Genomic DNA, 24,127 nt, shown 5'->3' with positions numbered 1-24,127 from the left:
AAATTAAATTCTTCATGGTCTCATGGTTAGTAAGCAAAGGCACAACCAAAATTCAGATGTAGCTCAGAGGCCAGGGTCTGTGCTTTTCTACTCAGTGCCCACTTCTCAGCCAGGAAGCACCAATGCCCAGGGGTCCACTTCAGCAGGCCTGAAGCTATGAGAAGCCACAAGACCAACATTTGGCCTATGTCTGGTTTTTCTTTTCTTCCCAGTGGTAAATAGCATAAAATTTTTTTGTGTTAAAAAATACACATTTTAAAGTATAACATGTAATAAATTTAAAGAAAATTAAAAAAGCAATACATAAAAGGTAAAAGCCATTTCATGCCTGTTGTCCAGGCTGGTCCTAGGGACCTCCAAAGAAGAACATGACAAGCGCTTGTCTGTCACTCTGTCTTGTTTCATTTTATGTCCCTTTACCTTGTTGCTATATTTTTTTAAATACCAGCATTCCAACTCAATCTTCATTTCCACTCCCATCCTCCTTTCACTAGAAAAAATGTTTAAAGAGGGTGGCAGTGTGTCAGCCACAGGCATGCCATTTTCAAAAGTGTTAGTCATTTATGAGGACACCTTATGTAGGTACAATAAATCTGATTTTTATTACACATCTTAGTTTAGAATCACTTTTACATTCCTAGACAAAGAGATGATACAAATAAATATCAACTGTAAAATTCAGAGTCCCAAGTACTGGCATAGTCTTTGTCTAAAGGTAACCAAAGAGAAGGTCAAGATCAATAGTAACTCTAAGGAGCCATAAAGCCCACTGCCTCCTTCCTGCACCAGGATTACTCCTTTCATAAATAACCTCAAAAGCGTTTCACTCAAGAAACAAGGGCAGAGAGAAACGTGGCAGATTTCTGAACAGTCTAAGACAAAACCTTGCGAGATAGACAATAGCCAGGCCCACTCTTCCTATCCAGTTCCCTCTGAGCATTGTGATTATGGCTTTTAGAGTATATTAATAGCCCCCATTTTCAACCGCTGATGGTGTTCAGATGGCCCAAGGTGTTGCTTGCAGTAAGCCTTGACCTCAAGTGGGAAATATGAGGCAGAACTGATACCCGCTGTTAACAACAGGGAATCGACACTTCTCAGCATTGGCAACAATTTTACATTCAGTGAGGGAGGACTTACAAGAGTCAGACAGGAAAAGCAGAGAGCGGCCCACACCTGAGCTGCAGAACTCTCTGAAGCACTTGGTCATTGGAGGTGTGGGTGGTGCAATTCAAGCAGCATGCAGGCAGGCATTCAACAGGGAACAATCCAATGCTAGATCAGTCTTCAGAAAGTGCTTCATGCCTATGATTTCTGGCCTTGGGTTCTGAATCTGGGGGTCTGGGAGACATGTGACTTTAAAATATGAAGCCAAATACATTCCTACTGATTAGAGCAAAAAGAGGCCCGGTGAGGGTTGCACACACAGTCTCAAACTCCTTCTCCAGATGATCTTCTTAGACACTGTTAGGCTTGCTTCCAGACCTCACTAACTGCTGCTGGCACGAAGGCCCTCAGGGGGCTTGGAACATTCAAGCATGACTACAGACAGGAAAACCTGGTCCCTCGATGGGCTTGGGGGTGTCCTCACACATTTGGCTCCATTCAGAGCCCAAAACAGCAGCTTTCTGGCAGTAGTAAGACATTCTACTGTCCGCTCTATCCAAATACTAATCGGATCCACTTTGAGAGAAGAAAAGCACCAGAGACTGCTTGAGAAGCTTCACCTCCACACAGGTGTTCTTCCACTTTCTTCACAGACCACCACATGGACACAGCTGAGTAGCACAAGGCAAGCTTGTTTTACTAACCCTTGCTTGTCAACTTGGCTTTCTTCTTTTGCCTTCTTAGAAAAGTTCTACGGTCATTCAACCACCCTTGGTCAGAACAGCCACCTCAAAGACATCGATAATAAGGTATTGTGTTATCTGCAGTGTTCAGTTCTTAGATTTGCCGGATGAATATTTTCAGCCTACCAAATTCATACTAGCTTTGAAAAAATGTGGTGCAAGAGACAGGTATAACCAGCAGATAATCTTAGGCTATCACCTTGTCATTTGGTTCCTAGTCAAACAGGTAGTCTTACTAAATAACAGAGAAGCAGGGTTTGATCCCAGGAAAGATGAGGGAAGGCTCCATTATGCTCTGGGAATTACTGAAAAGGGCCCTGGGATCAGAAAGAACAGTAACGAAAAAAGAGATCAGCTGCCAGATGACAGATCTCCACTTGTAGAATGCTGAGACATTGCACTTGGTACCTCCTCTTTCCCACAGGTTCTGATCCAGAAATGTGCCCTGGGAACTGAGCAGCTGAGTTAAAATACAACTCAAGGCCCACCTGGGTCACCACGTTCCTGAGGCACCATGCCAGCAAGGTACACCAGTGTGGCAGACCTGGGGACTTACACTGTCCCCTCAGGCTTGGCTCATGGACTCAGACACTCACATGGGAGCGCTTCCAGCCTGCATTAGTCATTCAATGGGCCTTTAATGCAGACCAAGGCAACAACTATATATTAGTGTAGTTCTAAAACTGGGCAAGTTCTTGGTCTCTATCTCTCTCTTACAGACGCACATGGATATACTCAAAGAACACAGGCACCGTTGCGCTTGCACACCCACACACACCTATGAGCTTCTCTTGGGGGGAAAGGAGTAACATTCACTTAATGACCAACATAAAAATGAAGCTTTAAATTTCAATAATACAAAGAACTAAAACTTATAAACCAAACTAGTTTATGTAAACGGGAATTTCTAACTCTCTCCTCTGAGCCTATTCAATCACATAGCCACTCCTCACCACCGCTTTTGGTTCTACCTGGGGGGAGCTGCAATTCTAGGATTAGGTGACTTTCAGCTGAAGGCAAGCAGAGTTCCTATGCTTTCATCTGTTATGACTTACCTTCCCACTGTACTGAGCCTCATGTCTCTGCCTCTGCATCTGCCCTGTCACCCTTATGCTCTCTATGCAAATACGGAACAAATTCGGAATTCAAAAGTGCCACCATATGTCTCATCCCTCCGACTCTTGTTCCATCAGAGAAGGCAGAGCCAGCCTCCCCTCTCCCACAAAGCAGGCCCACTGCAGAGCATGCCCTGCAGGCAGACAGGCCTCGGAAGGGATGCTCAGAGTACGCGCGCTTGGCTAAAGATGGCGACAAATGAAGGGCAAAGTGACACGGTGTATGGACATGGCATCGGCTTACAGACTTACGTCTTTGACAGGATGGTCATGGTTTTGAGGTTTTAAAGATGCTGTTTCCCTAAACTCTCCAAGAAGGCAAAGGGAATGTGATTTCTATTGCTTCCAACATGAACCCTTCAGGAGCAGAAAGTGGCAACTTCCTTGGAAAACATTTCCTTATTCAGCAGATCACAAAGGCAGATCCACTTTTTACTGAGAAGCATGGATCACGCCCACTGGAGGCTTGGATCCAAATGAGATTCTCATTTCAACCTACAAGAACAGCACCTACTCACGTTCTAGGGCTTTCATTTTACAACTTCACTGTCACTCCAAAGACTTGGTCCCACTAAGGTGACTCCTGATTCTGCCCTATTGCTCAACAAGGGAGCCCAGTGTAAAGAACAGGCTAGAAAAGGAGAGGGGAGAGGAAGGAAGGCAAGGGGAGGGAGAGGAGAAGGAGGCAAGGGAGAAGGGAAGCAAGGTCACTGGTCATTCTCTTGCTTTCCACTTTGACTATCGAACTTTACCTTACCCATGCATTTCTGAGATGCTAATTAAAGGACGTTGCTGAGAGCCAGATTAGGACCAGCACCTTTCAGCCAGATTAAATTGGTTAATCTGCAAAGAGGCCATCACTTCTCCCCAGGGGAATGGTTCTGAGTTTGGGCTGGAGTCCTCTCTGCAGGTATTTGCTCATCTCTTCTCTCAGAAGGCAAATGCTGCTTAAACCCTGGGAGAGGAGAAACTGGCTTTACTTTGGAACCAGCCCTCGAGACTGTGGATAAAGCTGAGATGCAGGCGTTCCTGAGGAAGAAGAGGAGGATCCCGACTTCCTTCCGCTTTTAGGCCTGCAAAAGTCAAGCACACGTTCACGTTACACGTCCCATCTCAGATTCCTTTCTTATCAAGTGCCATGAACATTTCAAGGTGGCCTTTCCTCAATGGCCCAAAAGCCAGTGCCCTTTCAGCCATAAAACCATCAAACTGGCACAGCCTGACCCTTGGCACATGACCAACACGACCTGCCAACCAAGGTGCGAAACCTCAGGGAACAGACTCTGATTCTCAGCAATTATTTTTCACTGTCTTCTCCAAATTGGCAAAAAATAATAAGTTTCCAGGAAGAGTTTCTTCCATTTTTGGGTTTTCACCCAGTTTTCTTGTAATTTCTAATCCAGATTTTAATATGATAGAATTTCTAATTTAGCACCAAATTAAGTCTCTGGTGCATGGTCAGAACCAAAGACCATCCCTTGTTCCACTAGAACACATTTTCCTTAGAGTAGGACCTGGGCACACCAGTCATTCTGGTGTTCAGTCTACCTGGCATAATGCCTGAACCATAAATATTTGTGTAATAAATGAATAAACATAGGAGTAATACAGCAATGTTTTCTGGCATGTCCTGTAAAGCATTCTACGATAAACAAGCACTCTTGGCACCTTCTACCTTCATTTGTCCTTGTGCACACATGTTCCATTCAAACACAGGTCATCAAGAGCCACTCACCTGGCCTTGGATTTCTTATTTGCAGTACTTTCAAAGGATGACGCGTCCACCTGTATCTCATCTTCATCCTGCAGAGCTGCATCCAATGCAGCCTGGACTTTGGGGGCGATGGCGGGGCCCTCGTAGTCTCTGGTGGTCCGGCTGGGCATATCCAGCTCTAACAGTACAATGTTTTCTGCCTGTAGAAGCACAGCCATTACCAGCTAGGCTGGTTCCAAGTCAGAAACAGAAAGTACAGGCAGTGTAGACCCCTTCCGAAAACAGAACTGCAAACTGCTTCTCAGAGCCTACTAAGAACCTGCCTAGAAGAAGTGATGTAGTTTTATAACCTTTTTCCTAGTGAGATTACAGATGACTTTTATCTTCTTCTCTAAGCTATTCACTATTTTCCTTTTTAAAAAATAAAAAAATCTGCCCTGGCTATTGTGGCAATGGCCTGCAAACCAAAGGGTCACCAGTTCCATTCCCAGTCAGGGCATATACCTGGGTTGGGGCCAGGTCCCTAGTTGGGGGTGTGGGAGAGGCAACCACACACTGATGTTTCCCTCCCACACGTTCTCCCTCCCTTCCCCTCTCTCTAAAAATAAGTAAAATCTTTAAAAGAATAAATTTAAGAAATAATAATAAATAAATCTTTAACAATGAGCACGTATTACACCCTAACGGAAATAACAATAAATTAAGTAAAACCCACTTACTGCAGACAATGTAAAAATATAAAAGGTATAAGGAAGAAAATAGCAATCAGAAATAATCTCACTAACCACAGCAGCTCTGATGAACGTTTTGGTTGCCAAGGGAAGGAGACAGGTCTGGTGCACATGTGCGGAGGATGTGTGTGGCAGTGCATGTGCTTGTAACCACATTTTGAAAATCATAATTGGCCTTGTGGATGGATTCCTTCACTTGATAGCCTGTGGCAGGCCTCTACCTAGCTTCTACATACTGAGGCAAGTGCGTCCTTGGGGAAGAGGATTGTTTAAATATCTTGTCCTCTGGCTCCTCCCACTCGGTGGCATTCAGGCCCCAGTGCTCAGCCGGCAGGAGGGGAGGCACTGGCTCTGTTTATCAATTTTACCTACAGAGATACTGCTTAAAATTTATCTTAATGGAGTGGGTCTATGGCTAAAAAATCTGAGAGCCACTGCTTCAAATTCTACCTCTGAATCAGGTGAGCCCCCTGGAAACACACGTATTTGATTTGTAGGCTTTAAAAGCATGTTTTTGGATTACGACTGAAATAACCGGCAAGATATGCACCCTCTGAAACGGCTAGAAAAATGCTTCTGAGGACTCTGACACCTCACTCATCTTCCACTATACAAAATCCCATCTAATGCATCTCCTTTGCTTTTGTTTTCTTTAAATAACTCAGTGCCAGGAAGAACAGCACCTGAGGAGCTAACTAATCCTAGTCTGTTTTGCTCTGGCTGCCAAGGGAGACTCAAAAACATTTTAAATGAAAATCTTTCACTATAAAAATAATACAGAATCCCCACTGATAGTTAGAAAATACAAATAAGCAAAAAAGAAAAAAGAAAGAAAATTTAAATTGAGTGCTCTTCCATTAACCAGGGATAACCAGTTCATATTTTGGTATATTTTGTCCTCAGTTTTTTAAATTCATATATACACTTGCAGTACCAATTGTTTTATAACTTAACAATATATTGTGTCTCCTGGTTCATCCACTTACCCGCTACCTACTTAAGCCACAGGACTACTGCACAGAGTATGTGGGAGGGTTCAGGTAGAGAAAGCAATAAAGCACCAAGTACAGTGCCTGGCACACAGCAAGTACTTATCAATAGAAGCTCACCAGTACTATCATATGTTTGGGTCATTAAACAGGCCTTAATTATGGCATTCTAAGTAACTACATGACTGACCACATTATGTTAAAAACAAGTACTGTACCTTCTTTAACACATTGCCATCTCCTGTCACTGACACTTAATTTCTCCCAGTCTTCCCACAGAGCCATTCTAAAGCTTGGTGTCAATGTTTGTTGACCATTATGGACAGGATGCTTGTGCTTCCTCCTCCTCATCCTGATTTTCTAAATCTCATTCTATTTTACTGTTTTATGTATATGTGTTCTTATTCTTTCTGTTACTTATTATTTGTTAAAATCGTTATATTAATTTCTTCAGGTGCCTCTGTGACTTTGCAGAACGGTGCCCAAGAGTTTACATGAATCTGATCTCCTCTGTAAGAGAGAGGAGAGGAACACAAGAACAATCTTCTCACCCTGTATCGGGCCTCTGGACGAATCATCATGGACATTCTTGCATGCTGGCTCAATGGTCTCTTATATCCCACAGCTGAGACTGGCCGCTTCATCATCTGCTGGTTCCTGGAAATGCACTGCAGTGGTTAAAGCGCTGGCTGGCGTGTGTTCCACCGTCCTAGTGTCGGTCCTGTGGAACCAGCACTCACAAGACTCTGAGCCTGCTTACATAGCGCCTGAGGCAAGTGACTTCCTGGACTGCGGGCTGACTTGGAAATGACGCAGGAGCTGCTAATACTTTCTGCTTGAGCTGCTTTCTGATTCAGACATGAGCATCATGCATCTTTTAAGCTGGAAGAGATCTGAGTCATCTTCCAGTTCTTAGACTGCAGGCATGAAGCACACCTGTCAACACTCCCCACCCCTGCGTCCTTGGCAGACATCTCCCATTTTTCCAGGAGGACCCAGGCTTATACTGGGAGTCCTTCTCAACACTGTGTCAGACTGACATGCAAGATAACACCTGTATACCTCCCCTCATCTGGCCTAGCGTGCTTCACTTGACAGCCAGGGAAGCTGAAATGCAGGAACTTGGGAAAGGTCATTAGTTCACTGTGAGAAAGTCTCCCAGTTCCTAATACCATATTCATCATCAAACTTTCGTCTTGTGGAACTATACCATCACAAAATCAGGGATGCAATTGGGCCCAACTTTAAATGAATCAAACTGCGTGCTTATCATACCCCCCAGGCCAAGTCCAGCTTATCAACATTCTTTCCCTCCTCCCCACCTCCAAGTCTATTTAAAGTCAATAGTGACTTACTCCAGTCTGGTTATAGGATGTAATTTCCAATGATCTTCCTCTTCATCAAAGAAGGATCTGTTCATAATTTTACTTTTTTCTTCCAGTGGGATAAAGTTTTCTATAATAAGATGCCTGTAAGAGGACATATACAGGTGTCAATACAGAGAGAGAAAGAATACAGGTGGTCTCACATGTAATGACTAATCAGATAAAGTCATTCAGCAAGCATTTACTAAGCAGGTCCCACGGGCCTACCATCAGTCACAGAACTGAGATACAGACATGAATGATATTTGGTCCCTGCCTGAGACAGAAGAGTGTAGCACTCTTAGGTATGACAGGTACTGACAGGAGTCTGCCCTAGGAATATGGAGAGGTCACTTCTGCCCAAGGAGGAGCTGCTTAAGGAGGTGAAAGAACTGAAGAGGGAGGTGATGCCTGGGCCACACTGGAGTGAATCTGTGCTATTTGAAGTACCTTTCGGGGCACCATTGGTACTGCTAACGCAGCTCATTAATTTCCAACATGCTAAAAACAGGTTAGAAATTAAACTGCCTTCCTCCAAAGCCCTGGACTGTTGCCAGAGATGGAAAATTTCACATTCTGATCGCCAAGACAAAGAACAGCACCAAAAGGATTTCAGTCCCTTAGACTTCTGAGAATGAAGACCATTCCTGAGAAGAGGCTGCATGAGAAGCGCCCAGGGAACATGGCAAACAATGAAACTGGAACCCACTGGTTTGTGTCTAGCCATAGTGATGACTGTCTCCTGCCACCTCTCTGCATCTACTCTTTCAAAACCTCAGGGCAGAACAATGCCAAAGGGGTGTTAACGTGAGAGAAAACAAAACGCACAGCAAACACCAGACAAGACGGGTACTGACTATTAAGAAACAGATTGACTCACTGTTTATTTAAAAGATATAAGAGCTATAACAATAAAAATGTCTTCTTTAGGGGAAAAAATATTTTGGAGAGATGAAATTTTCTCTTCATTTTATTTGACATCTAAGAAATTATTTTTCATAACATACATTTGGTTTTTTCTTATTTCAAAGGTTCTATTTACATATTAGGAAATTGGAAAAATATAATTACACACAATTTCACTATCCAGAGATAGCTTTATTATTAATATTTTGGCACATTCTGGTCTGATCTTTTTTCCAGATGTGCATACCTAGAAAGAGGACTGATACATTTAACTTTAAAGGCTCTTTTCAAAATTTAAAACTTGGTCATTAAAAGAATCCCTTTGAAAAGTTCTTTAAAGAAAAATTCCAGCTAATGCTGTGGAAGAACTGATACAGAAAAACATCATTTTGTAGCCCCTAATGAAATGAAAGATCCAGACAAAGATCATTATTGGTTGAAACAATCAGCTCAATGGTTCTCAAGCCAAGCTGTACCTTAATATCATTTATAGAGTTCTGAAAAATATCTTTTGCAGACTTCATGACAGATCAATGGTTCTCAAAGTATGGTCACTGAACCAGCAGGAGCAACAACTGGAACTTGTTAGAAATGCAAATTCTCAGGCCCCAACCCAGACATACCAAATCAGACTCTGGGTAATGGGGCCCTACCATCTATGTTTTAAAAGCCTTTCAGATGATTTGGTGCCTGCTAAAGTTTAAAGACCACTGCCCTAGACCAATTAATCAAAATCTCTAGGGTAGGGCCCAAGCCTCATTATTTTAAAAAATTCCTGAGATGATTTCTGTGTGCAGCCAAGGTTGAGAACCAGTGCTTCAGGGTTAGCTTGCAGTTAAAGGAAAATAGGGGAGATAGAGACACAAATTAAATTGCACCATGAAGAAGTAGATCAAGAAATTCAGAATGAGATATTTCTACAGGCTAAAAGGACCCTATTTTTTTCAACAAGTCAACTAGTAAAAGGTTCTTAAGAGGAAAAGGGATTACTTCAGATTGAAATAGAGACATAATAACCAAATGCAGTATGTAGTCCACATACAGATCTTTCTAAACTATATTTTGTTGATTATGCCATTATAGTTGTCCCAATTTTTCCCCCTTTACCCCCCTCTACCTAGTACCTCCATTCCCTCTAGCAATCCCCCCGCTTAGTTCATGTCCATGGGTCATGTATATAAGTTCTTTGGTTTCTCCATTTCCTATATTATTTTTAACATCCCCCTGTCTATTTTGTACCAACCAATTATGCTTCTTAATCTCTGCACCTTTTTCCCCATTCTCCCCCTTTCCAGCTGATAATCCTCCAAATGATTTCCATATCTGATTCTGTTCCTGTTTTGGTTATTTGCTTAGTTTGTTTTTTCAGATTCAGTTGTTGATAGTTGTGAATTTGCTGCCATTTTAATGTTCACAGTTTTGATCTTCTTTTTCTTAAGTCCCTTTAACATTTCATGTAATAATGGCTTGGTGATGATGAACTCTTTTAGCACTTTATCTGCCCTTCCATTCTAAACCACAGCTTTGCTGGACAGAGTAATCTAGGTTGTAGGCCCTTGCTTTTCATCACTCTGAAAACTTCTTGCCAGCCCCTTCTTGCCTGCAAAGTTTCTTTTGAGAAATTAGCTGATAGTCTTTCTTATGGGAACTCCTTTGTAGGTAACTCTCTGCTTCTCTCTTGCTGCTTTTAAGATTCTCTCTTTACCTTGAACCTTTGGCATTTTAATTATGATGTGTCTTGGTGTGGTCCTCTTTGGGTCCAACTTGTTTGGGACTCTGTGCTTCCTGGACTTGTATGTCTATTTCTTTCACCAAATTAGGGAAGTTTTTCTTTCACTATTTTTTTCAAATAAGCTTTCAATTTCTTGCCCTTCCTCTTCTCCTTTTAGCATCCCTATGATTCGGATGTTGGTACATTTGGAGATGTTCCAGAGGCTCCTTATACTATCTTTGTTTTTTGAATTCTTTTTTCTTCTTGCTGTTCTGGTTGAATGCTTATTTCTTCCTTATGTTCCAAATCATTGATCTGAGTCCCAGCTTCATCCCCTCCACTGTTGGTTCCCTGTAGATTTTTCTTTATTTCACTTAGTGTAACCTTCATTTCTTCCTGGATCTTTTTTACGTTGTTGCCGTACTCAATGAGTTATTTGAGCATCCTGATCACCAGTGTTTGAAACTCTGTATCTGATAGGCTGGGTATCTCCATTTTGTTTAATTCTTTTTCTGGGGTTTTGTTCTGTTTCTTTCTTTTGGGCCATATTTCTTTGTCTCCTCAATTTGGCAGCCTCCCTGTGTTTGTTTCTGTGTATTAGGTGGAGCTGCTTTGACTCCTTGTCTTAGTAGCATGCCTGTTATAGAAAAGGATCCTGTAAATTGTGTGGGGTGGAGCCTTAGGTAATCTCCAGGGTGGGGCCGCCCACATCACTGATTTGTACTTCTGTGTGCAGAGAAAGTTTAGAGAGGGGACAATGCCTCTGCCTGACTTTCGGAGGTTTGCCCAGGACCTGCCCCGTTCCAAGTCACTTCACTTACTTCCTGTATGCAACTGGTGTCCTTCCAGCTGTTGCTCTGGTGCTGAATCCCAGAGGGGGTGTGTCTGCATATGTTCTAAGTCCCTGTGGGCCGTTTATATGGGGTCTCTTGAAAATCTAGCAGTTTCTTTTGCTGCCCCAAACCCCACTGGTTTTTATAGCTTGAAGTTATGGGGACTTATCTTTCTGGCACTGGAACCCTGGGGTTGTGCGGTCTGGCCTGGGGCTGGGATTGCTTGCTCCCAAGGTATCCCTCCTGAATTTTATCCACGTGTGGATGTAGGACCGCACATTCCACCACCGCTGCTTCTTTATGCCACACCACCTCTCTGCCCATCTCTGCATCTCCATCCCTACTACCCGTCTGGATGAATGTGGCTTCTTTAAATCCTTGGTTGTTGGACTTCCATACAGCTCGATTTTCTGATGGTTCTGGGTGTTATTTGTTTTTGAGGTCTACTTGTAATTCTTTCTGTGGTTGTGCGAAGAGGTAAAGTGTGTTTACCTATGCCTCCATTTTAACTGGACGTGTCCATATACAGACCTTAATATGGACAAACCAAGAAATCGGAATATGAACAGAGTATGAGGAAATACTAAGAAACTTAATGTTAATTTTGTTAGGTGGGAAGATATTGTGTTTTATACAAAAATCAACTGTATTTCTATATACTAGCAATAGCATTCGGAAAGAAAATTTAAAAAACAATTCCATATACAAGAGCATAAAAAATAGATTACTTAGGTGTAACTTTAACAAAAGAAGTGCAAGTAGTTGTGCACTGAAAGCTATAAATGCGACTCGATTGAAATTAAAGATCTAAATAAATGAAATGACATACTATGTTCAAAGACAAGAATACAACATTGTTAAGATAACAATACTCTCCAAATTGATCTACATATTCAACACAGTCCCTATTAAAACCACAGCTGGATTTTTTTTTTTTTAAGAAATTGACAAGCTGATCTTAAAATTTATACAAAAATGCAAAGTACCCTGAAATAGCCAAAAACACTTGAAAAAGAACAACAAAGTTGGATGACTCACATGTCCTCATTTCAACACTTACTGTAAAGCTATGGTAATCAAGAGTATGGCACTGGCATAAGGACAGACATGTAGCTCGAAAGAACAGCACTGAGGTTTAGAAATAAATCCTTGTATTTATTGTCACTGATTTTCAACAAGGATGCAAAGAAAATGAGAGAAGATCTTTTCCAACAAATGGTGCTGGGCCAACTGGATATCCACATGCAAAATAATGCATCTGAAACCCTACTTCAGATCATGCACAAAAATTAACTCAAAATAGATCATAGACCTAAATGTAAGACCTAAAACTATAAGACTCTTATATGATACAACAAGGATTGCCAGCCTGTGAAACCAACTGACTTGGAGTCTACACGATCCTTCCCCATGTGGGAAGGCCACCCTCCCCTCCACACCCCCACTCTTATTAGGGATTTCTGGACCCAAGGGTAGGTAGGACGATGATCATGTCCAGCTTGAAGCAGCTAGAGGAGCTCGAGACCTTCACCCATTGTCCTCTATAAGATTATAAAGGGTCTTAAGTCTGAGAAGGGGGATTGTTATTTTTTATTGTTAAAATAACTAAATAAATAAATAATTGTTTAAAAAAAAAAGAAAAGAATATAGAAAAGGGTGAATCCAGAGAACTTGTATGTACAACCCATGGACATGAACTAAGGGGGGTGGGATTGCTGGGGGAGGGGTGGTGCTGGGCAGAGGGGAGCAAAGGGGAAAAAATTGGAACTATTGTAACAATATAATCAATAAAATATACTTAAAAAAAAGACTCTTAGATAAACCGAAGACAATTAAAAACATAAGTCCATAATAAAACTCATAAACAAATGTTCATAGCAACATTATTCATAATAGCAAAAAAAGTAGAAACTACCCAAATGTCCATCAACTGATGAATGGATAAATAAAATGTGGTATACTCATACAATATTATTCAACAATATAAAAGAATGAAGTATTGAAACATGCAACATGAATGATCCTTGAAAGCATCATTCTAAGTTAAAGAAACCAGTCGCAAAAGACCACGTGTCATATGATTCCATGTATATGAAAAGTCGAGAACAGCACATTTACAGAGGCAGAAAGTAGATCAGGACTAGGGTGGGGAGAGGGGATAATGGAGGGTGACTGTTCATTTGTCTAGGGCTTCTCCTGGGGGAAAACAAAATGTTCTCAAATTAGACTGTGTTGATGGTTTTATAACACTATAAATATATATTTTTTAAAAACTGATGTGTACAATTTAAATAGGTGAACTGTACGGTATGAGAATTATATTTCAATAAAGCTTTTTATATATAGCATTGTAGTCATATATGTAAATATGCACGAATGCGATAACATGAAATACAATTTGCTTTAAAATATGCTTATAAAAGACATGACAAAAGATGGTTTAGAACTGCATCTAGGTGATGGGTATTTAGGTGTTCACTATACCATTCAGAAAATTCTAGTTAATAAAAGATTTCTTCTTATCAATAAATAACTTCAAAGGCTTTAGGAAGACAGAGTAGAAGGAAACTTGGAGATCATGGGGTGAAATCATTCAGTTAACAGACGAAGCCCAGAGACAGAGGGACTCTCTCAACAATAAGAGATGCCAGACAAAATGGCAGGAGGTGAGCTGGAGAGAAAGGGCCCTGTCCTCAGGGAAGTGTTGCTTACTTAACAACCACCCAGCAAGTAGCTGGAGGCGCAATGGAAGGCCCAGTACTTACTTGAGTTTCAGCTCCCTAGTGAGCTCATTCTGAGTCTGCTCCAGCTCCTGCCGCTCCTTGATGTGCTCTTCTTGGAGGTCATGGATCTCTGCCTTCACTGCCTGAAGCTTGGAGAAGAGCTGGAACGCAGAGGAGAGGCAGATGAGGAGGGCAGCCCTCCAGACAATGAGCTCTTCCTTTCCCCCACATCTCCAGACACCTCTGCCTGGCCTCGTTCCTTTTATATACCTTTTTGAGTTTTTTGGTCTTGATGTCCACCTCTTGCTGCAAAGAGCTGTATGTTTCTTTAAGTTCCAAAGTCTCCTCATCTCGACTTTCCATCTGTTGCTGGATTTCTCTTTCTCGACGTTTCTGGGCAACATTACAAAATTCATCAGCTTGCCTAGAGACAATGTCTGGACATGAATAAAAGGCAGGGCTGCTCCAGATCAGAGTCTCCCACTAGGAAGGGGCTAGCACAGCTTGTTTCCATTTCCTTTGAAGAGTCTAATACAAGAGATACTTGCTTTGTAGCATTAACACACCTTACCCCATCACATTCTCCCAAAAAAGGAATGAAAAGTTACCTGCTCGGCAATTTCCTGCCGTTTTTGCTCCAGGATTTTCTGCTGTTCGTTTGTATGATCTACTATATTTTTCCCTCCAACAAGCAGCTTACTTTCCATGGCCTGAGTGAGAAAAAAGTAGAATCCATCTTGCGAATGGTCTCTCTCAGAATACAGTAGTCCCTCTCTATATCACGGTTCACTTATCACGGCCTCACTGTACCATGGGATTTTAAAAAATATTATATTTAATTATTTATTGAGGATTTTTCACTATATCACGGGATTTTGTGGTATTGTATACGTATGTTGTTAAAGTTACGTAGGTTTAAGAGTGCAGAATAAATGTAAGGTTCCTACTTTGAAGTGGGTCTAGAACGCAATACCCGCAATAAGTGAGGGAATACTGTATAAGTCCTTATAGGCAGCTCAGAACTGAGCCAAAGGGGGTGAACTCTGGGGGAAAATTGTGTTCAGCTGTGTCCTGCCCATTACTGGGGTGAGGGCTGAGGTGGCTCCACTGCGGGGGGAGGGCAGACACTTTACCTTGGAAACAATGAAGATATAGCTTCTCTAGACATACATGAACTTCAGCTTTCTTTAATAAACAATGTTTTTGGTTTGTTTGTACAAAGTATTTCCTCTACTTAGAACATATTAAGCACCTCCTATATGCTAGGTAGTGGGGACACACATGTGAATATAAATCACAAAGCTGAGAGTCCACTGAAGGCCACAGGCAAGTAAGCACGCTCTAACCGTAAGGATCAGAAGCCATCAGGAGGAAAAGACTGAGTAATAATGAGGGAGGCACACTGGAGGGAGAGAATTCAGGCTTTTGGAGGGAGTTAGGGGAAGCTTCCTGTCTCAAGTGACAGTTGCACAGAAGGCTGAAGTAAAAATAGGAATCAGCTAACAAAAAAATTTTGTGTGACAGGGAAGGGTAGGTTGTAGTGATACATAAAAGTTGGCAGAGCGATCAGGGGTCAGTTCAACAATCTCAAAGCTCTGTTACGGGAAACTAAACTTGATCCTGAGAACTGCAGCGCCCACTGACGTGTTCTTTGAGCATGACGATACACAATCAGATTTATGTTTCAGAAACATTACTCCCATGTCACAAGGAGAAAGACTGGAAAAGGGCACGCTGAGTGCAGGGAGACCAGATACGTGGCTGTGTTGAGGGTCCAGGCCTGGGCTAGGGCAGTAGTGGTGGGGGAGAGCAAGGGGGTTGGGGTCCAAGAGGTCGTGGGACTGACTGGGCCCTGAGAGAGGGGGAGAGGCAGCTTCTAGGGAGTCTGACTTGACTAAGAAAAGGAAAGCAGGAATAGCCCCTGGGTGGCTGGGGGCATCTCCCTGGAAATGTCCAGAAGGTAGGGGCTAGCGGCTTGGATGTTAGGAGACAGCTCTGGGTCAGTTATAGACTGGGAGCCTTCAACATTTAGATGATGGTTGAAGCCACTGGAGTGGTTCGTACCCAAAATGCATGGAATCCAAAAGCTCCACAACCTTGCTTTTAAGAAACCTATAAACATTAACTGTAGCCCTGCTGGCATCTTTCAGTGAGCCCTTGAGACTGTTTCCTCTCTTAAAACAAAGGGGCTAGGCTGATTGTTACCCTGCAACCCAACACCCTCCCCTGCCCTCCACACACACACACACACACCTCCAGCAATAAATTCTTTCTCCTATGATTTTACCACAGTCAGGAATTGGGAAAGACAGAAGTAATGTCATTCTCCCATCAACAAAGCGTGTTAAGAGTTTCAGTGACCTTGAGGGAAGGATAAGTGTTGCCACACTTGGCTTCTGAGAGTTGCCGAAACACACCAGGTTGCTTAGAGTCTAGGTGTTCCTGGGCCTGAATAACAGATGTAATCCTAAAACACAGCATGCAAATCAAACATGGGCACACCCAGTTACACTTCAAGTGCAGGAGTGAGGGGTGATATGGTATTTGACATAATGGAATCCCATAGTAAGCCCCTCCCTGGAAGAAAGTTACCTCCTAATTGTGTTGTATATGAATCCATTTTCACATTAGGTCTTGAAAGTCCTGCAAAGGACCCCTCTCTCTGAAGTAAACTAGTGCCCAGCTCTGAGAAAGGGCCACTATGAAGCCATAGATAAAGTACAGCTTCATGTATTGAAGGAAAGGAAGGTGAGAAAGAGGTCACTTATCATTTGTAAACTAATAAATGTTCATACATTTTAGAATAGTAATCGAGTCTGCATAAATTCAAAGGCACTTTGGCTGGTGGTCAGGCAGTGGCCATCTAGGCCTGCAGGGCTAGCTTTGCACTCGGCTCAGCCACTAAAGCCCTATGGCAGCCCAGCGTCCGGGCACCTAATGGAACATACACTGCCCCAGAAAAGATTCGGTACAGGGGAGACTCCTTGCTCTACAATACTATTCAGCAGCTGGCGCGTAAGGGTTGGAGGCTGGGGGCCGGGGTTGACCACAAAGGAGCATTTGGGGGGTGATGAAACTGCACTGTATCATGTGTAATCACTGCACTGCATATTAAAGCCACAATGAGTTACTGTTTTATAGAGACTAGACATACAAAAAATTGAAGTATGATAATTACAAGTGTTGGTAAGGATAAGAAGCAACCTGAACTCATATGTTAGTTGTAGAAGCTTCAAATCACAGGGCCACTTTAGAAAACAACTTGTCATCACCTAGCAAAGTTGAAGCTGCACATACTCTGGGACCTAGCGTGCCAGACAAGAAATTCTTGTGCATACCTGTACTCCTGGAGCTGAGAACAAGAACGTTCATAGCAGAAAATGAAAACAACCCACACTCTCAGGAGACTGGAATACTATGAAATTCTCAGAACAGTAATAATGAATGAATCACAGCTACAGACATCAATATGGATAAATTTCAATAAAAGAAAATTGTAGCAGTGAGTCCATTTATATAAAAGTAAAAAATGATGTGAAACTAAAACTGTCTTTTATTTAGAGATATAATGTGTATATACGGGAAACTATAAAGAAAAGCAAGGAAATGGTAAACCACCAAATTCAAGATAATGGTTACATGTTGTTTATTTCTTACACTAGGTAGGTGGGGGGTAACATGGGTGTTAGTTTTATTGCTGCTTTTATACCTTTCATACATGTAATAATTATTCTTACTATAAATTCAATATTTAATTTTTTTTAATTTGAAAAAATTGTTTTTCTTCATTCAATACAATTCGATAAATGTTTACTGGGCACTGGATATCATGGAACTATTGGAATGCAAACCCAAAAGGGACATCATCCCTTATTTCTTTTTTTTTTTTTTTTCGTGATAAAACAAAAAGATATGAAAGGGCCCAAGGAAGAGTACAGTACCTTGATTTTGGCACCCAGCATCTCGGCAGCATCCTTCTCCCGCCGCAGGTCCTCCATCTTTTTCTCCTTCTCTTTCAGCAGCTTCATCTTCTCCTCTGCAACCAAGCTGTGGTCCTCTACAATGGCCCGCTTCTCAATCTCCAGTTTTTCTTGCTGTTCCCGCCAGTAATCATCCTTATCATCCCCTTCCTCCTCACCCTCTTCTCCCTCCTCCTCCTCCTCTTCCCCAAGCCCACCACTGCCACCACCTTCCCTTCGCTTCTCTCTCCTCTTTCTCCTGCCAATGGACCGTTTTTCTAGCTGGGCCTTGAGCCGAGCAATCTCTTCCTGGAATTCTCGAAGGAGGGCATCCTTAGGGTCCTCGTTGACCCTTGGCTTGTTCTTAATGTTTTTGGCACGGTTGGCATATCTCAGAGTGGTCAGAGTCTCTTCTACGTTGTAAGAGGCAGGCCCCACATTGGCCACCATCACAGTTTTAGCATTGCCACCAAGAGAATCTTGGAGGAGCCTGGTAAGCTTTGAGTCCCGATAAGGAATGTGAGTGCTTTTGCCATCCACCAGGGCAGAGATGACATTACCCAGTGCAGAAAGGGACAGGTTAATCTTGGTCGCTTCCTTCAGTCTCTCCCCTTGTGCACCGGTCTTGGCTTGCCGTTCGCTGCCAGCAAGATCTACAAGGTTCAATTTCCCGACACGAATATGGTTTTCTCCATCAAGGCCCACCTCACTGCACTCGATGGTGATAACAAAAATTGCATGAGAACGTGAACTGTGCTCATTCATGTTGGTAGCACCGACAGAACGGTTCTGGTTCCCCACATTCATCACGTGCTCTATTTCCTTCACACTCTTGGTGACAAAGGAAGACAGGTCTTTCACATACACTCCAGTGTCAGGCCTCTCTTTGAGCTCAAGCCTTTTGGTCTGATCCTTTGACAGCAGATCTCGGATCTCCTCTTGGTAGATCTCTAAGTAAGAAGCCCTAACCAGGTACTGCTGATTCTGGGATCGAGAGATATGGGTGAAGATGTGATCAAATGAGTTAGGGATGACCCCTCTTTTTTCAGGGTCACCACGGACTCCTTCCATTGTGTAGGTTTTCCCAGTCCCAGTTTGTCCATAGGCAAAAATTGTCCCATTGAAACCCTGCAGAACGGAGTCCACGAGCGGTCGGAATGTCTCATCGTAGAGTTCAAACTGCTTGGCATTCCAGTCATAGACCGCATCAAAGGTGAAGGTCTTGGGCATCTCATGGGCCACTCCTCTAGGGTTCTTCACAGATACTTGCCCCAGCTTCACATCCACATCTACCACCTTGTCGTATGAAGCAGCCTTTTCCTTGACATTCATGGGCCGACAGCGAACCACCACCCTGACTGACTCTGAGCTTTTTAACTTGGACATGCTGAACTCTGACCAGGTCAACCTAGAAGACTATGAATCCAAAATGTCTCAGGATGCTAAGGTCCTAGAAAAAAAGCAGAAGTAAGTAAGGACAGTAGGGTTGTCATGGGGGATGCTCAACAGCAGCTGACACACCCAAGTCACCTTCATCTTGCTAACCCTCTGAGAGCTACTTTAAAAATTAATTTATTTTTAAAAATTTCAACTAGTTTACTTTCAGTATTATTTTATATTGGTTCCAGGTGTACAAGAGACCAGTTAGACAATCATATGCTTTACAAAATGTTCCTCCTGGTATTTCCAGTACCCACCTGGCACCATACATAGTTATTACAATATCATTGACTATATCTGATAACTACGTTTAATAACTTTACTACACCATGTATTTCCTTAACCAGCTTCAGTGGGAAAAATAAAATGCTAGTCCACCAATAGTGTTAACTAGCTTGCCCTCCCTTCAACCAATATTTTATCTTACACTACAGGGAGAGGCAGCTGGGAACCTTTTAAAATTTGAGTAATCTCATATCCTATTGACCTACTACAACCTCTTCATAGAGTAGTCTGAAACTGTCTATCAAAATTTTAAATGCACAAACCTTTGACCTAGCAGTTGTATTTCTAAGACTATATCTGATAAGATACAAGGATATTTGTTGTGGCATTAGTTTATTTTTTTAAGAGAGAGGGGAAGGGAGGGAGAAAGAGAAGGAGAGAAACATTGATCAGTTGTCTTTCATATGTGCCCCAACTGAGGACCGAACCCACAACCTAGGCATGTGCCCTGACTGGGAATCGAACCAGTGCCAACCCACTGAGCCACTTCAACCAGGGCTGTTATACCACCATTTTGTGGCAGTGATAGACTGTGGAAAACCCCAATTCCCTTCAAGACGGGGCTGATTAAATAAATTATTTAACATATGTAGTGGAATCCTATGTGTTTATGCTTGATATGTATACCATATTATTAGAAGTATACATGTGAAAATGCCAACAGTAGCAGCCTCATCAAGGGAATTATGGGCATAAGGGACTCAGAAGTCTACAGAGATAAAAAAAATAAAATAAAAAACAAACAACTTTCTATTATATACTTGTTTGTACTTTTGAAATTCCTATCTTGTCCTGATAATACTTTCCCATTTTAAAATCATAAACTATGGCTTGTGCAAAATCTATTAAAATAAATGAGGATGTGATGTAATGCATAACACAGAAAGCATTTACCCAATCAATATGTTTAATATAATTTGAATGCAAATAAGAAAATAGGTGTGAACATTTTTTAAGTTAAAACAAAAAAAAGAGAACTTCATTTGGTGCCAGAAAACTCAGGGAGCAGAAGAAAGGGTGATTAAATGAGTCCTTTGGGAAGGAGTAGGGAACAAGGACCTCAGACTCTTGAAAAACTCAGTGCAGGATTAAAAAAAAAAAAAAATAGGTAACTCACACAGTTCTCGATTCAAAAGGTCCTTTGGTGACAGGTCCCTCTACCTGACCTGTTCTCCCTAACCCAGTTTCCGACCCACAAGGCAAGTGTTACTAGATTTTAATCTTCCTGAACTAGTTAATGCAAAACAAGCAAATATGTATTAATACATACTTCCCCCTCCCATTTTACACAAGCACAGTAAGTTATACACAGCAATACACAGTGCCCTGCACCCTCTTTTTCTCACCAAACCAAGTATCCCGGAGCTTGCTCCTTCAGTAAATGTAGAGCTGCCTCGTTCTTTGTGAAAGCAGCCACATCTCTCACTGTATGGAAGCATCATAATTTATTTAACCACTAACCTAGCACTTAAGCTGTTTCTGATATTTTACTATGAAGAACATAGGATCTTTCATGTGTAGGAAAGTATACCTGTAAGGATACATTTCTAGAAGTGCAATTCCTAGATCACAGGACATATGCATTTGTAATTTTAATAGATACTGAGAGCAGTGATAACAAAATATTTTTTTAGCTGTGAGAATGACCTATTCCCTGCCAACAAAAGGGAGGGAGAATGGCCCTGGTTCGGGGGCTCAGTTGGCACGTCATCCCATACACCAAAAAGGTTGTAGGTTTGATTCCAGTCAGGGCACATACAAGAGGCAACCAATCAATGTTTTTCTCTCACACTGATGTGTCTTTCTCTCATTCTCTCTCCCTTCCCCTCTGCCTAAAAGTCAATAAACATATCCTCAGGTGAGGATAAAAATAAAAAAAAAAAAGGGCAGGAGAATGTGAAACAGTAGTGGGCCACTCTAAGCGTATACGCTAAAGCTTAATAAATATAGAAAATCAGTATGTCCCTCCATTGAACTTTCATAAAAAATAAAAAAAAACAAAACGGTTCCACTGCTAAGTATGTGGAAACATAAAAAGTTTTCATACTTTTTCTAGTAAGTAATGTCTAGAATGAAGAACTGGAAGTCCTCTTACCCCCTCTGGACACTTTCTCTGTAGTATCTGTAAAATAGGAGTCATTCTTTTTCCTTTATATAATTGTGAGACTAATAGGCATTAGAAAGGTAGAAGTGCTTTGTGAACTAATATACAGCTAAATTAAAAATAATACATATCCATCCAAGAGATTCATCAAAGGGTCATTACTGAGATTACCTGTCCACTCTAATTTTAGACATTAAACATCACTAGACCAACATTTTCTCTTCTTTGATTGGCAGTCATCATCCTAAAAAAATCAGATTAAATTGAGGTCCAAATACCTAACCAATGTTCAATTAGAAGTAAATCTCAAGCCTTTTAAAGAAAACTATGTAAAAGGCAGCTCCTTCATTCACCATCTTCTAGATGCTATTAAAATTCTGCCAGATGAGAAGGAACCAGATGTTAGAATGGCCAGTATGTTTACTGCTTCTTTTCCAGGGAAATAGCCCCCAGGCTATAGCTGTGGCTGATCCCTTGCCTGTATCCTTCCATTTTAACAAAATATCTAGGTGCCAAGCTCACACCCCAGGTCCTTAAGCCTCCTTTGGGGAGGTCTCTGCTGCAGTGTTGTGGGACAGTTAGACAAGATCCCAGACTTGATGGAGTAACAGAAACGTCAGGGGGTGGATGTGGAACGGGGTCAGTGAACATGACCCATTCTTCTGCATTACATACTCCTGAAGAGGCAGAGCTGTCTAGCTTTTACCTATCAAAACAATGTGTCCTCAAGCCTGTTAAAGAGAAAAAAAAGAAAGCCTGCAGCAGGCTGACTTTGATGTTTAGCTGCTTCTGTTACAGCCCCATATATTTTTTGAGCTCTCCAAAACAATAAAAACAAATGAATGATAATGACCTACAATCATCTTAAAAATCTTTTTAAAAGAAAGAATTCCCAAAGCCTGAGTCCCTTAATTAAATCTCAACTCAGAACACAGAACACCATTTCTTTTCTGAACTCACTAAGCTCAACTGAACTAGCCATGTTTTATTGATGTATTATTTCAGGAAGATGGACTAATTTAATTTCCTGCCACCAGGGCTTAAAATCTTGCTCCGGGTCTGCCTCAAAGGAGAGAGTTTTCTTGGAAGGATGCCCTGATACTCTTTCTTTACTTTATTACCTTCCTTATTCTTCTTCTAGCGGGTCTAATTACAGTGATAAATCTTTAAAGGAACTCACAGAATTGTCAGGAAAGATGGGAGCACAGGTCAGCAGCTCATCACTTTCATCCTGAATACTTTTTCTGTTAGAACTTATTCTGATGTTAACAAGTATCATTTTAATGACTACAACACATGAAATACTGAGGTTTTTCCCCCAACCTCATCTTTTGTCCTCTGAGGAAATCAGGTGCACATTTCTCAGGGCAGCCACGTTCGCCCAGACCATTCTCCAACTCTTTGCTGTTGGGATTCACCCACCCTCACCTTTGCTAAGCTCTCATGCAGTCTTACCTCAAGAGATTCTAGGATAGAGGTCAGAAACTGATCACATTCTACCTGAAGCATTTTATTTGGCCCACCTGTTGTTAAAATAGAAAAGAAGAAAACCTTCAGCAATCCCACTTGTACATATGTGTGTGTCTTGGTGAACCACCTTTGCACAGGCGCACAGGAGGCTTCCTGAAGCACTGCTAAAATAATAGAAAAACTGAAAACAACCTAAACATGCATTTATAGAGGACTCGAAACATAAAATATGGTACATTCATATTATAGATAGTATACTGTTCAGTAGTTAAAAGGAATGAATTAGAGCAGGGGTCAGCAAACTACAGCCCACAGGCCAAATCCAGCCCACAGCCTGTTTTGTAAATAAAGTTTTATTGGAACACAGCTATAACCCTTTGTTTACATATTATCTATGGCTGTGTTAGCTATAAAATAGCAGAGTTGAATAGCTGCAGCAGAGACAGTATGGCCCACAAAACCTAAAATACTTACTACCTGATCTTTTACAGAAAAAGTCTGCCAACACTGAATTAGTTATACAGGGCAGGCAAAAGCAGGTTTATAGTTGTGAGTATGTGAAACACAGTGTTTATTCTTGTAGTATTTATTAATTATTGTATTGTTTCCCATAAGAACAACTGTAAACCTACTTTTGCCCCACCCTGTATACATTTACATAGATAAACAGGTTGAGTATGAAAGCAAGCTGTACAGTAATAATTATGATTAAAAACAAAACACTTTGGTGCTCATGTCCATATAAGTATTAAAAAGGAGGAGAGAAGGATATACAATGATTTATGCCATTGGGTAGGGTGAACAGGAGAATGTTGGAGAAAGGGGCTAGAAATGAGAGAGATATTTCAATTTTATCCAAAAGAACAAAAGAGGGAGGGAATGAGGCTCGAAGCAAATAAGAAAAAAATGCTGTCAACTCTGGCTGTTTCATAT

At 41.6% G+C, this 24,127-nt stretch overlaps 1 protein-coding gene across 1 annotated transcript in view; it reads right to left on the bottom strand.

Moving 5' to 3' along the window:
• Positions 1 to 552: 552 nt before the first annotated feature.
• KIF3B (kinesin family member 3B) overlaps positions 553 to 24,127 on the bottom strand; it is a 39,205-nt gene continuing 15,630 nt past the window's right edge. The window contains exons 2-9 of the mRNA XM_090286217.1: positions 17,878 to 19,345; positions 14,545 to 14,646; positions 14,207 to 14,329; positions 13,979 to 14,097; positions 7,755 to 7,868; positions 6,951 to 7,056; positions 4,701 to 4,879; positions 553 to 4,038 (exon numbers count right to left, since the gene is read on the bottom strand). Of these exons, the coding sequence (XP_090142343.1) occupies positions 3,942 to 4,038; positions 4,701 to 4,879; positions 6,951 to 7,056; positions 7,755 to 7,868; positions 13,979 to 14,097; positions 14,207 to 14,329; positions 14,545 to 14,646; positions 17,878 to 19,281 (2,244 nt within the window). The 5' untranslated portion in view covers positions 19,282 to 19,345 and the 3' untranslated portion in view covers positions 553 to 3,941. The remainder of the gene's footprint in view (positions 4,039 to 4,700; positions 4,880 to 6,950; positions 7,057 to 7,754; positions 7,869 to 13,978; positions 14,098 to 14,206; positions 14,330 to 14,544; positions 14,647 to 17,877; positions 19,346 to 24,127) is intronic.

The sequence above is a fragment of the Furipterus horrens genome, unplaced genomic scaffold (assembly GCF_987537825.1).
Source record: "Furipterus horrens unplaced genomic scaffold, mFurHor1.1.pri manual_scaffold_8, whole genome shotgun sequence".
NCBI classification, from domain to species: domain Eukaryota; kingdom Metazoa; phylum Chordata; class Mammalia; order Chiroptera; family Furipteridae; genus Furipterus; species Furipterus horrens.
The sequence above is the reverse complement of the archived record's forward strand: the minus strand, read 5'-3'. Positions and strand labels throughout refer to the sequence as shown.